Source organism: Coffea arabica, chromosome 1c (assembly GCF_036785885.1).
Source record: "Coffea arabica cultivar ET-39 chromosome 1c, Coffea Arabica ET-39 HiFi, whole genome shotgun sequence".
Lineage (NCBI taxonomy): Eukaryota > Viridiplantae > Streptophyta > Magnoliopsida > Gentianales > Rubiaceae > Coffea > Coffea arabica.
The window spans coordinates 54,394,467-54,407,194 of NC_092310.1; the positions used below are offsets into that span (position 1 = coordinate 54,394,467).

General features: G+C 37.8%; 2 protein-coding genes across 3 annotated transcripts; one reads left to right on the forward strand and one right to left on the reverse strand.

Moving 5' to 3' along the window:
* The first annotated feature begins 184 nt into the window (after positions 1-184).
* Positions 185-4,505, forward strand: LOC113729334 (uncharacterized). Of its 2 annotated transcripts, XM_027253641.2 has the most exons (5): positions 185-638; positions 2,757-2,925; positions 3,325-3,357; positions 3,490-3,584; positions 3,839-4,384. In XM_027253641.2, exons 1-5 carry the CDS (start codon positions 312-314, stop codon positions 4,061-4,063), a joined length of 849 nt encoding a protein of 282 aa, XP_027109442.2. In that variant the 5' UTR covers positions 185-311; the 3' UTR covers positions 4,064-4,384. The 2 variants fall into 2 exon arrangements, with proteins under 2 accessions (XP_027109442.2, XP_027109448.2); XM_027253647.2 differs by lacking the exon at positions 3,325-3,357 and having other exon boundaries at positions 187-638; positions 3,839-4,505.
* A 975-nt stretch (positions 4,506-5,480) lies between these two features.
* LOC113742739 (protein TOC75-3, chloroplastic-like) lies at positions 5,481-9,940 on the reverse strand. The gene is made up of 7 exons (XM_027270684.2): positions 8,578-9,940; positions 8,042-8,263; positions 7,832-7,939; positions 7,546-7,737; positions 7,012-7,260; positions 6,153-6,407; positions 5,481-5,966 (listed from the first exon to the last, which is right to left on the reverse strand). The coding sequence occupies exons 1-7, from the start codon at positions 9,823-9,825 to the stop codon at positions 5,727-5,729; spliced, it is 2,514 nt and encodes an 837-aa protein (XP_027126485.2). The 5' UTR covers positions 9,826-9,940; the 3' UTR covers positions 5,481-5,726.
* Positions 9,941-12,728: the final 2,788 nt, after the last annotated feature.

A 12,728-nucleotide genomic window follows, 5' to 3' on the forward strand; every position in this document is an offset into this window, starting at 1 on the left:
TATCATGCTTTTTTGGAGATGTTTTAAAATATTTATCATGTATAAAAATTAAATTTTTGATACGACAAATAAATTGATATATATATATATATATATATATATATATATATATATATATTTTTTTTTTTTTTTTCATCTTTGTCGACTTCTGGTGGTTAAAAATAGGTAACAATTTGTCAACCGGGGGATTTAAGGGCCGCACCACAAAAGGGATAGATGCCGTCCCATCCACAAGCGTTCTCCTCTCCCCTTGAAGGAGGAGAAAATCACCGGAAACTACTGGCTGTAGTTATGAATACAAGTTCAAGAACATGCATGGATTTGCTCCGTCTCTGACACCCTTTAGAAACTTCCTAGCTGTAAAACCATTATTGTTCTCTGAAGCTCAATCCAAGTTTTTGGTACCGGATTGCAGCAAGTTTATTGTGATAAAGCAACCGGGTTTTTCTCACACTTTGAGCTGCAGAAACTACTACTGCTATGGAGAGAGGAGAAATAAGAGGTGCGCTAGTGTGAGGGCGAGTCGAAGAGAGTCTCCATACGAAGTTTTAGGAGTGTCTCCTTCTGCAACTCCCAATGATATCAAAAGGGCCTATCGCAGGCTCGCTCTCAAGTATCATCCCGATGTCAATAAGGAGGTGTGCTTCATTAATCTTGGTCATTATATTTATGGGATTTATTAGTGTTTTCTAGTATTTTCTCCTGCTGATCTATAGTCTGTGTTCCTGTGATCTTTGTCCACTTAGTTGAAATTGTCACACATCTCAAACCTAATTTACTGTTACTATGCAAGATTAACATCAATATGTTTAGAAAAGTGATGATTTTTGAGCACTCGTCAAAGGAAATACATATAGACTGATTTAAATTTTGATTTCCTGGCTCAAAGTTTGGTTTCCTCGAGTAGGAACGTGAGCAGGTACAAATAATGCTGCCTCGACGAACTTTGTCAACCAAAGTCGGAAAATTTTAATACTAGCGTTTACTCCAGCTAGCTAGATCTTAAAAGACTTTCCTTGGGACATATAATAATATCCTCTGTTATTTTTGTCTGAAGACTTCACTCGTTTCGCTGGTGTATATAAACCATTTCGAGAAATATGGCCAATTAATAAAATTGGAACTGTATACAATGTTGCCTTGTGAGCTCTTTGAGAATTGAAAGCTGCATCTTGGGTGGTTAATGGTAAGGATACATTGGAGAAATTCCTAGAAATTGTGCTGTTATTCTTTGTATATTCCTCTTCCTTTCTTGCATTCTTCTTTTAATCTCCTTAAGAACTTTTGCCTTGCATTTTGGGTGCCGCATCAGCACTCAATTGTCCTTGTTAAGGTATTGATAATCTTTTAGTAAATATTACAGACGATTGACTGATGCTGGAACTTTTATGCTCTCTCCGCTTTCTTCACCCTCTTATTATAGTGCACAATTACCCTTGTCTCTCTTCCAAATTGCACGTCTCCTTGGCTAATGTCCATCAGAAACCAATTGTCTAGTTCCTTTCTGCTGGCTTCTCAACAGGGCCGAAGCATCTAATTGCTAGCAGGCACTGCCACGTTTACCTTTTGGTGTACTTGTTGTGGGGCTTTAACTCAAGGCCAGTAGTAAGTTTGCAGAAAGGAAGAGAGAGAGAGAGGGATGGGGAGAGGAGGGAGGGAAGTGGAGGTGAGTATGAGGGTGAAAGTGGAATGCATATATTGGTGGCAAAAGGAGGACTTCTGATGGGTCAAATATCATGGAAGTGGTTCAATCCATATTTGAGCTTGTCTCATTATACCTTCTGGCAGAGGACATTAACTTTATTTTGCATTTGAGACAATGAACAGACAGAGTCTCAGAAGATGGTTTTTCCATGTCTAAAGGATTTAACATATTTGAGTTCATCTCATTATACCTTGTGGCAGAGGACATTAGCTTTATTTTGCATTTGAGACAATGAACAGACAGAGTCTCAGAAGATGGTTTTTCCATGTCTAAAGGATTTAACTATGTTTATTAAACTGCCAGTAATGACATCAGGCAAATATTGTTACTTGGGACTCTATTCTAACTTCAAGGGCTTGTCTTTTGATAACATCCATCATCCCTCTACTGTCAAGCTCATTTCATTAATGCTGTTAAGAACAAAAGGAGTATCATTTAATTCGGTTATTTATTCAATCATGACTACTAGCATGATTGTCTATCGAGCTGATTTATATGATGTTTGCAAATTTTCAGGGCTATTCACAAATAAGCATCTCATACAACACAAGAATGTCACATTCGGACAAGAATTGACATGTTAATAGAAGAGTCCTGGCTCATTTTATTACCTTATTGCCTTTCTAAGTATATGTTTTTTTCCTACTTTTTCTAACATCTTTTAAGCACTCTATACAGAAAAGATGCTTCTCGTTCCATTTTGGTTCTGTATACTGTGACAATTGTCAAATGGTGGACTCCATTGGAGTGAAAATATTTGAAAGTGTAAACCGCATTCTCAATCAGCCACAAGCGGTAGTTTGCTGTTATTCTGGAATATGGATTAACAACATAATGTAAATGGAACAAGGGGTAAATATTGTCTGCTTAAAATCTTTGAAGAGCAAAGAATTTGTAAGTCCAGGCTATTTTGTGTAATTCACACTCAAAGGGATTTCAGTTGTGTTAACCCTGAAATATGAGTTCATGTATCAGACATACATTATTGGTTCATCTCCAACTCTTTGTACCCATTACAACCTCTGATTCTTTCTCTGTTTAATATCTGCAGGCGAATGCACAAGAAAGATTCATGCGGATTAAGCATGCGTACAATACATTGCTAAATAAATCTGACAGAAGATTTGATAAGGGAAACCGTGGATCTGAATCTTCTTATTCCACAGCTGGTAGAAATGATAATTGGACTGTGAACAATGATGAAGAGTTTTATGGATTTGGTAAAATCTACCTGCTCTTGGAAATCTTATGCTGTTTGACTAATGAGATTATTGGTGCTGCATTTATGTGTTACTTTTGTTTTCTGTTTGCTTTTACTCTGAACAACCTTAAGTTGTGAGAAATGTCTTAGAAGGTCAGTTAGCTACCCTGGCTTTGTCCTGTCCTCCCTTTTTTCCCACTGGTATGAACTTGACATTTCATCCAAAACGAGTCACAGCTTGTCTTGCCCTAACAACTTGTATAAATTGATGTCATTGTAATTGTTCTTCATGCAATTTTCAGTTCTAGCTTTTCATTTCTATTTTGCAAGGCATTACATGAACACAGAGCGCATCTAATGCTTTAGAGTATGACATTTTCTCCCATCTATTCTCATGTTTAACCCCTTCATGCTGCAGGTAACTTTTTGAGGGATGTCCAAATATCCATAGGTAGATATGTGGACTTTGCATGACAATGAGAGCCCTGATACCACCTTGCATTATCTTTCTTAAAAATGCTTTTCATCTCTGTCTTGAAGTTAATATGCACATGGTTTTTGACGTTTAGATGTTTTGTTGCAGAGGACTTCTTTAAGGATCTTCAAGAAGAATTTCGGAACTGGGAGGCTGGTGCTGATTCGCAAGGAAAGCCAAAGAGCTTGTGGGAGGAATTGGCGGTAAGAGATTTTCTGCGCTTGAAGTAGACAGAGTAGAAATTCATTAGAAAGAGGGAGGTGCTTGCTGGGTAAAAGTACTTTTGGTTCTCTTATGTTATTTCTTTGTTCTTTTGAGCCTGGGGGTTGAAGCATGTTGATTATATCCTTCCATTGGCCAATTTTTTATTTGCTTTTTTTTTTTTTTTTTAACTGAAAGCACCAATGATATGATCAAGGTGGTGGTTGCAGCTTGTCACTAATTTGATTGTCTGCAGGAAATTGGAGAAGAATTTGTTGAGTTTTTGGAGAAAGAGCTGAACATTTCTGACGTTGAAGCGGAACAAACCAAGGGTAACCAGCAGCAATGGGGTAATGCATCCTACGGATCAAAGGAAACAGGAAATGTAAACCAAAATGGTGCAGACAACAGTGGGATCGAGGAAAATATCAATGATATCGAGGCAGCCCTTGCGCAGTTGAAGAAGGAACTGGGTCTTTAAGGATTCCACGCTCGAGAAGATTCAGGAATGAGGAGTAAAACTTGTTGCTTTTGGAATGGGATTTTGAGGAATCGGGTTGTGATTTTGGTATAATTTTCTGGTTGGATGAACCCAAACAGCTTCCGGCTAACGCTGCCTAATCTGCGACAGGATGTTTTACGTCAAAGTTGAATTTTTTTTCACCCGTACTATCTGAAAGTTGATTCCAAGCGTACAAGAATTGTGTAAATCTGGCCATGATTGTGATTCAAAGAGAGAGAGAGAGAGTGTGTAACTGATAAAAAGAAAGAAGTGTGGATAAATTAATTGTACAATTTCACATCTCCTGTTTCTGTTGTGCCAAAATAATTCATCTTTTAGGGGTAATTTCAGAAACCTTGGCACTCGAACTTTGAAAAATCTCACTTATGTTACCTCTCTTACTCTTGAGCTTTTTGTATCATTTGCACAGTCCATTTTAATACATAATGTTAACAGATTTATTTGAAAGAGTAAATATACTCTCATTTCAATATTGCCCCTTGTTATCTTATTTTTTATTACAAAAACGTGAGTATATTAATAAAAAATAACAATAAAAATAAAAAGTGTGAAGGTTTATTTTGATTGGATAAAATGTAATACATTTTTAAATACCAAGAGTTAATATATGAAAATTTATTTGAAAATTTTGCAAGTTACAAAGATTATATTTTCTTTATTGCAATGTGTTTTGAGTTAATTTATGTTTTATAAATCAATTGCATTTTTTTGAATTTTTTATTTTATTTTTGTCCAAATCGATAGCTTGAAAGTTGAAAAGATATAACATGCTAAAAATTATATAAAAACTTATCTCTATCGTTTTTAAGCCAATGCAAAAAGGAATTATCATAATTGTAAATTATTACAAGTTATTTTTAAAAGTATTGTAAACTATTCACAATTTTAAGTTATTTAACATTTCTTATCTGAACCAATGACTTAAAAGAGTTTTTTGATCTTGTTATCAATCTTTAAACTTTTATTAAAAAAAAAAAAAAAACCCATCAATCAATTTGCAAAAATTAAGAGATAAATTTGATGTGCCATGACAATTAACAAATAACAAGAAAAGGGCAAATTTGAATGAATTTATCTTTTCCATTCCAAAATGAATTTTTTTAATATTATATTTTGAAATCGATTTCAAATGTTACAAAAAGTTTGTTAAGAAAGTGCAATTTTTCAAAGTTTAAGGGTAATGAGTGGACCTGTTAAAAACTTCAAGGGAGGTTTCTGAAATCTTTCATCCAACTGCTTTCTCTATTTTCTTTCCACTTGTTTCTGTGAGTTCGAAAGAAATCGGAGCCTGTTCGGCTTATTGTCAAGTTGGCTGCACTGTGAAAGAGCATATTGATAACCAATGGTAATCATCTTGCACGGAGAGATGTGTGCGGAAGTAAAAACAACTTGCAGCGCATATATTAAGGCACAAACTCACATCCTCAACTGTCAATGAATCCTCAAAAGTTAAAATAGTACTACAATACTTGCATTTGTCTAATATACTGTCTCTGCTGAATTTTCCCAGTTGCAGAAACCAGTCTAACTGGATAGCCAAAGTCCTATGCAGCTCAAACCCAAAATTTGTAAATTCCGACGCAGCAATATGTGTGTCAGTGAGAACCAGAACCGAAATGTCTCAGAATCTCTCACCAAACCGGAAGAACAAGGCTCCAGTTCCAGAGTTATGATCAACTGCATATTCTGCTCGTACTAAACCTAGCTTAACTCCAACACCATAAGAGGAACCATGACCCATCCGCCGATAGACCTCTGTTGGATTTCCTTTCACATCCTTAGAACTTCCAAGATCATTTCCGTGTTCTGCAAATGCATAAACATGTGTATTCCTCACAGGTACCCGTAGCTCAGCAGCCAACTGCGAATACCAAATAAATTAGTCAGATGATGAGCAAAAAATGTGGACGAGGGCTGAGAATTTTTGGCATCAAAAGATGCTTAATCAAACCCATCCATGTTTTCATAAAAGTTTCTTCCTCCAATCATAAATGAAAAACGTCTGATAAAAGGCAAAATGTAGCTTCTCTCAATACTATACACAAACCTCAAGAATATTTCGAGCTGCACCTATCTCTCCCATGTTGTAACCCCTTACTGAATAAGGTCCACCAAGCGTAAAAGCATCATAACTTGGCAGATCGCCTACACAACCACCATAATGGCCATGCAGAACTAAGACAGGTGGTGGTGGCCTACCAGCACCTTCTTCCACTTCCTTTAACTGGATAAATCGTGTTAATGTCAACTGGTGACGGTTAAAGAATGGGAACTTACTGCCGATACCAAGTCCTTGGTCAAGCTGCAATTAATAGATAACAGTGTGCATCTCAGTGAATCAAGAATGTGTTTTATCCATACATCATCAAAAGCTGAAAGACCAGAGTTATAAAAAATTCATCCTCTGATATTCCCAACAAAGATTGCAAAACAACATCCAGCTTAAACAACTGGATTTAACTTCAGGATAAACTTCTTGAGTATTCAGATGTATGATATTGGTCATCAAAACAAAAGCAGCAATATTTATTTTCCCCAGCTATGGATAGGCTAGGCATTAAACAGAATGTGACATCTTAAAGGAGAAACTATCAGAAAACTAATTGCTTAGCGCCCCCCCCCCCCCCAAAAAAAACTATAAAGAAACTGATTAATTCACTACAAGCAACTTCCACCATGCACAACTAGAAAGCAACAATATATCAATCTCACCAGCATAAACGAAGAGGCATTTCATAGACCATAAAAAACCAGGGTACCCTTCTGTTTCATTTGGGTAGAGGGGCAGGAGGAGTAACAAACAATCGGTTACAACCCAAACCATTTGAGAGTCAGTTGACCATACAATTAGTCTGGTCAATCAGATGGTATAGAAAGCGAATCTCAAACATAAAGATAAAACTCACCTGGAATACATTCCTTTCCCCAACTATTGCCCCATTCATGAACTTGGTATTATCCCGTGTTATATTAGCTTGTACAAATGCCATGCGGTCAATGCCAGTTCCACTTAATGTTGTTGGAGGTCCATCTGCACTAATTCCTCCATTAGGAAGGACCCTTTGACCGTGAGAAGAGATGTGACTGGCTTCATCACGTGTTGTAATCTCTTCGAAAACAAGACCATAGGTGAATTTGCTCTGGCGAGTGAAGTTCTGGAAGAAATATATGTGTTAGTTACTTAATAAAGGAGAATACCACCAAAATACTATCTCGTTCAATTTCCTCTTGTTCGGTGGAGGACCAGCATTAAACTATTGCTTTATAAGTTAAATCAACAGGCGACAATAATGTTTGAGAAACAGCTCACACAAATATGACAAGAATTGGTGCAACTAAGAGCAACTCACAAAGCACAGCAGAATGCTACAAAAGTCCAGATAATTCATTACAAACAGTCCAAGAAACTCAATGCATAATTAAAAAGTCCACTGGTCTACCTCAGTAAGGTTGGCCTTAACTCCAGCTCGATCAACCCATATAGGTGGAACTTCATCTATGCCTGGCCCACCTGTGAAGACTGGGCTCAACTTTCTGCTGTTGAAGCAGCTAGCACGGAAAGTACGGTTACGAGGGTTATATACACCATCAAAGTATGGATGAACGTACTCTAACTTGAAAGCCAGATCATCCTGCAAAACAACATTGGATCAATGTTACACAATAAAGAATTGCCAATATATAAAAATAAATCTCCACAATGGAGCTCCTTAGCTGTACGGTCACCTGAGGATTTAGTAAGTTGCTTGTATTGACTGAACCAAGAAGTGATCTATTTAGGCCTTTGATATTCCTATGTTCAAAAGATACTGTTCCACCAGGCTGTATTGAAGCCTGAACAAAATACACAGATGAAATGGCGGTTATTAAGAATGCTTATGTTGCTAGTGAAGCATTCAAACTGAAAGCTACATATGAACTACTTAAAATAAGTACCAACGTAGGACGACCTCCCCATCCAGGAACTATGCTCCATTCTGTGCTAACTTCGGCTGATGCCTGCTCTAATTCCTTTAATTTGATTTCGACAATGATCCCTCCCTCGTTCTTCTCATCAGGACGTGGATTAACCTCAATATTGGAGAATAGGCCTAAAGAATTGATATTCCTCAATGCTTGTTTTCCAGCTTCAATATTAAACACTTGCCCCTTCTGTAGCTGAAAAACCAATTCAAGCACCACCCCTCAACATCCATTTAAACACAACACAATCCCCAGATTTTAATTGAAAAGTCTGGGGTAAACTTCCAAATCCTGAATAACATTCATATATGACTTAATAATCAATGCTTTAAAATCAACAAATCAAATGCATCATTAACAACTACAGACGTCTTGTTCGCTTTTAGCTTGCAAATACAAAAAACAAGAAAAAGGTTAATGCAACGAAAGTTCACCACAATCACGAACATACGAGCTGTTGATAAAGAGTAAAACCATAATCTGCACAATCAGGGGAATGTATTGATTACCTGCCGGGGCAATTCCCTTCTGACGACAGCCAGCTGAGTATTTCCTTCGCAGACATTGCTCAACTTATCCTGAAACTGAATGACCAACTGCGTGATATCTCCTTCCACCACCTCACAAACCACCTCCCTGGTATTCAAATTTCCAAAATTTACTACTTGGGCGCAGGCATAGCCATTCTCATGGTACCATTGCTGCACGCGATCCCTAATCTTCTGCAGGAGCCTCGCGCTCACAGCACCTTTCTCCCTCAACAACTGTAAGATCTCCCTTTGCACCGGCGTTGGCAACAAACAGGGCCTCGCCTTTTGCATCCTCCTCCTATAATCTTGCTCTTGACTCCTGTAGAATTCTATCCTCTCCTTCTCAGTCATATCCGGGTCCATTTCAATCGGCTTCGACTGCTGCATTAACCCCACATTTATGCACCTAAACCTATCCGCAGATTGCCAAGTACTCTCCAAGAATGATATAGTGAGCCCAATTGTTCCATCCGGATTTGTTTTGGCATCTAAGTCAACTTTTTCGAACATCCCGCAGCCCGCAAGAGTTTCAAGCTCTTTTTGGAGCTGGGCTTTGGTGTAGACCCCACCCGGGCGAATGGTAACCATTTCAAAGAAGGAATCCTCCGTCCCTTCTGTAGTTGACCCGCGGCGGCGATCGAAGAATAGGATGTCGGAGACCTTGTATTTCTTGAATCCGCTAAGCCTGCTGAGCTGGATTGTAATGTTGGCCGGCAAGCCATGAGAGTCCCAATCCTGAGATGGTTCGTCGTCCTTGGCTATCGCCGGCTTCGGGGAGAAAAGCCGGGACCAGAAATCACCACCCTCTCCGGCGCTCCCGCCTCCTCCACCACCGCCTCCGCCTCCGGAGTTGGAATTCCCACCGCCGCCGCCAAGGAAAATGTGGGCAGTAGCCCCGAGGACAGTGGCGCCGAGGACGGTGGCGCCGACACTGGTGCCAAGGACGAACGAGGTTTTAAGAACGTAGTCGAGGGGACTAGTAGAGTGGGGGCGAGTATCGGATTTTTGGTGAGTGGGTTTGGGGGGTTTGGAAGGGGAGGCGTAGGAGGATGAGGAGAGAGGGGCGAGCGTGGATTGGATGGTGGAGGAGGTAGAGAAGTTAGGGAGGAATGGGGCAGTGGCGGAGGAAGTGGAGAAATTGCGGCGACGAGTACGGGAAGAGGGGAGATTGAGAGGGTAGGCCAAGCCCGGAGAGGCCATCGCCGCCATTTGGGATAAGGCAGCCATGACGCAAACAGTGAAAGAAGCTGTTGGAGGAAGGGACGCTGCCGTGGTGTTAACTGCACCCCTGCGCTTCTTTAGCCTCTCCCTCTCTCGACTCAGTGTCTATAAGGGTTTAAGAATTTTTAGAGTTGGGTTTATTAATATTATCGACGGAAAAAAAAAAAAAGTGGCAAGAATGTACAGTTAGGTGAATTTTTTTTTTTTGGGAAGAAGGAATTTAATTAGGAGTAATTTCAGAAACCTCCCTTGAGGTTTCTAACAATTACAGAGACCTCCCCTTAAGTTTATTAAATTACACCTACCTCCCTTGACCATGCTATTCAAAGAGCTTAGCTAATCTTGTTGGTTTGAAGTTACTATAGAGGTTTTGTTTTTTGTTCGAAGCTGCGTTCCGTATGGTATTTATATAACAATATAGGTCCAAAAGGCATTTTTTCTCAAAAGTTCTAAACTACCTTTTGTTGTACAAAAATAAAACAAAAATTATTTTGCCAATTTTTTTTTTTCATATTTCAGCTAAAACTACTATACTAACAAACTAGTCTAACAAATAGTGTAATTCCAAATTCTAAACCCAAGCAATTCCATCATCATAGTCATAAAATTGTTTCTCCTAAAATATTTCTGAAAATGCATTTCATTCTTCAAAAATATTCTCATCATATGGTTCCATCTGGTCAAACTCACAATCAACTGCCCTTATGTTAGCATAATTTTCAACATAGGATATCATGGTTTGGTTCCATATAAGCGGCTTAACTCCTACTACATGAGCCACTTAATGGGCTTGAAGAAAATCCTTATAGGAGATTTAGGCATGAATGGGATTAATGAAGTTTAAGAAAAGAAAAGGCATCATTATGACTATAGAAATTTTCAAGAAATTCATTTTGCCAAAAATCAAAATTCTATTTACAACTAATCACACCTCAAACTTCAAACCTAATGTCTACACCTTCTCAAAACAAAATAATCTAACCTACCATTAAATCTCCAAACATGTTAACGTCTTAAATACAGAAAAGAAACTCTATCTCCATAGCGAACTACAACCAATAATTGTCAAGTATAAAAAGAAATGGAAATATACTTATTAATATCTTAAAAAGTTTTTTTAGATAGATGATAAACAAATTAGTAAATTTATCAATTTCAATCCTTCGTGCTCCTTTAACTAATGATTGCATTATTTGTTTCATTATTATTGTGTGTCTTTTCATTTCCTTTTAATTTGATCATGAAATCGGATTTTACTTCAATCATCATATCTAATCTTTTTAACTAAACATGTGATTTGACAATTCCAAAGAGAAAAAAAAGGGAAAAATAGGAATATATAATAGAGTTTGAGGGATCACTTATGGTGCGATTGGCTGCAATTATAGGTAATAGTTTGTGATAATTTGAGATCGAATTATAGGAAAAAGAGGTTGATGGATGAAAATAAAGTGATAGTAAGTGTGAGAGAATCATCGTTGGCTGTAATTTATAAATAGAATAGCTGAAAAGGTCAGGTTTCGCTTTGTTTTTTTTTAGGGAATTTCACCAATTTGGTCCCTAAACATTTTCACTTAAATCAATTTCGTCCTTCATTAAATATTTTAACCAATTTAGTCCCTGGGCTAATTTTTTACTTTTAATGTATGACTTTTTACTACATTTTACTCAATTCGCGTGGACCAAAGGGGTATAATTGTCACATTAGCTTAATTTGCTGCAAGTATCCACCAAAACGGATTAGATATCATTATCCCGCCCATGCGATTATCGTTGGAAGTTCACTTTTCCCTTTGTCCTCAAAGCTTGCTCCAAATTATGTCAAATCCCTCTTGGAGAACAACTCCACGGACTAGTCTGGAAGTTGGGTTTTGGGCTGAATGTGCATATAAGCAATGCATTGATTCATATGTATTCAGCTAGTAGTGTTCCGGACCTTGCGTTCACGGTATTTGATAAAATGCTCGAGAGAGAGAGATGTGGTGTCTTGGACTTCTATAATCGATGGGCTTGTGGATAATGATAAACCCGTTAAAACTATAGCTTTGTTTGAGCACATGTTGGAAAATGACGTTGAATTTAATGAAGCAACGGTTGTTTTGGTTCTTAGAGCTTGTGCTGTACTGTTGCTCTTAGTATGGGTAGAAAAGTTCATGATTTGGTTGAGGAGAAGAAGCTTATTAATTTGAACGGTAAAGTTAGTACGGCTCTCATAGACATGTATGCGAAATGTGGGTGCATAGATGGTGCGAAAGAGGTATTTTCTGAAACAGTGAACAAAGATGTTGTTACATGGACTGCAATGATTGCTGGCCTTGCCATTCATGGGCAGTGTAAAGAGGCTACAGACTTGTTTGATAAGATGAAGGGTCTTGAGACATGCTTGCTCAAGCTGGGCATTTAGATAATCGCATGGGCGGGATAATGATATCTAATCCGTTTCAGTGGATAATTGCAGCAGATTAAGCCAGTGTGACAACTATACCCCTTTGGTCCACGCGAATTAAGTAAAATGTAGTAAAAAGTCCTACATTGAAAGTAAAAAATTAGCTCAAGAACTAAATTGGTTAAAATATTTAATGAAGGACGAAATTGATTTAAGTGAAAATGTTTAGGGACCAAATTGGCGAAATTCCCTTTTTTTTAATCTCATTTCATTATACTATGAATTATTTATTAAGTGAAGGTCATTGTAGTCATTTTATTGTGACAAGAGATATTAGTATAATTTGTAATAATTGAGAGGAGCTGAGAGAGATTGTCATAAACCTCAGGGGAGGTTTGTGAAATTATCCCATTTAATTAAGAAGGCAAACGTAAGGAAATTGAGGCACGAGGAAACCATTTTGCTTTGCATCTTTTAAGGACAAACATTTTGCTATGTGATATTTGTAACATAAAAGGTGATG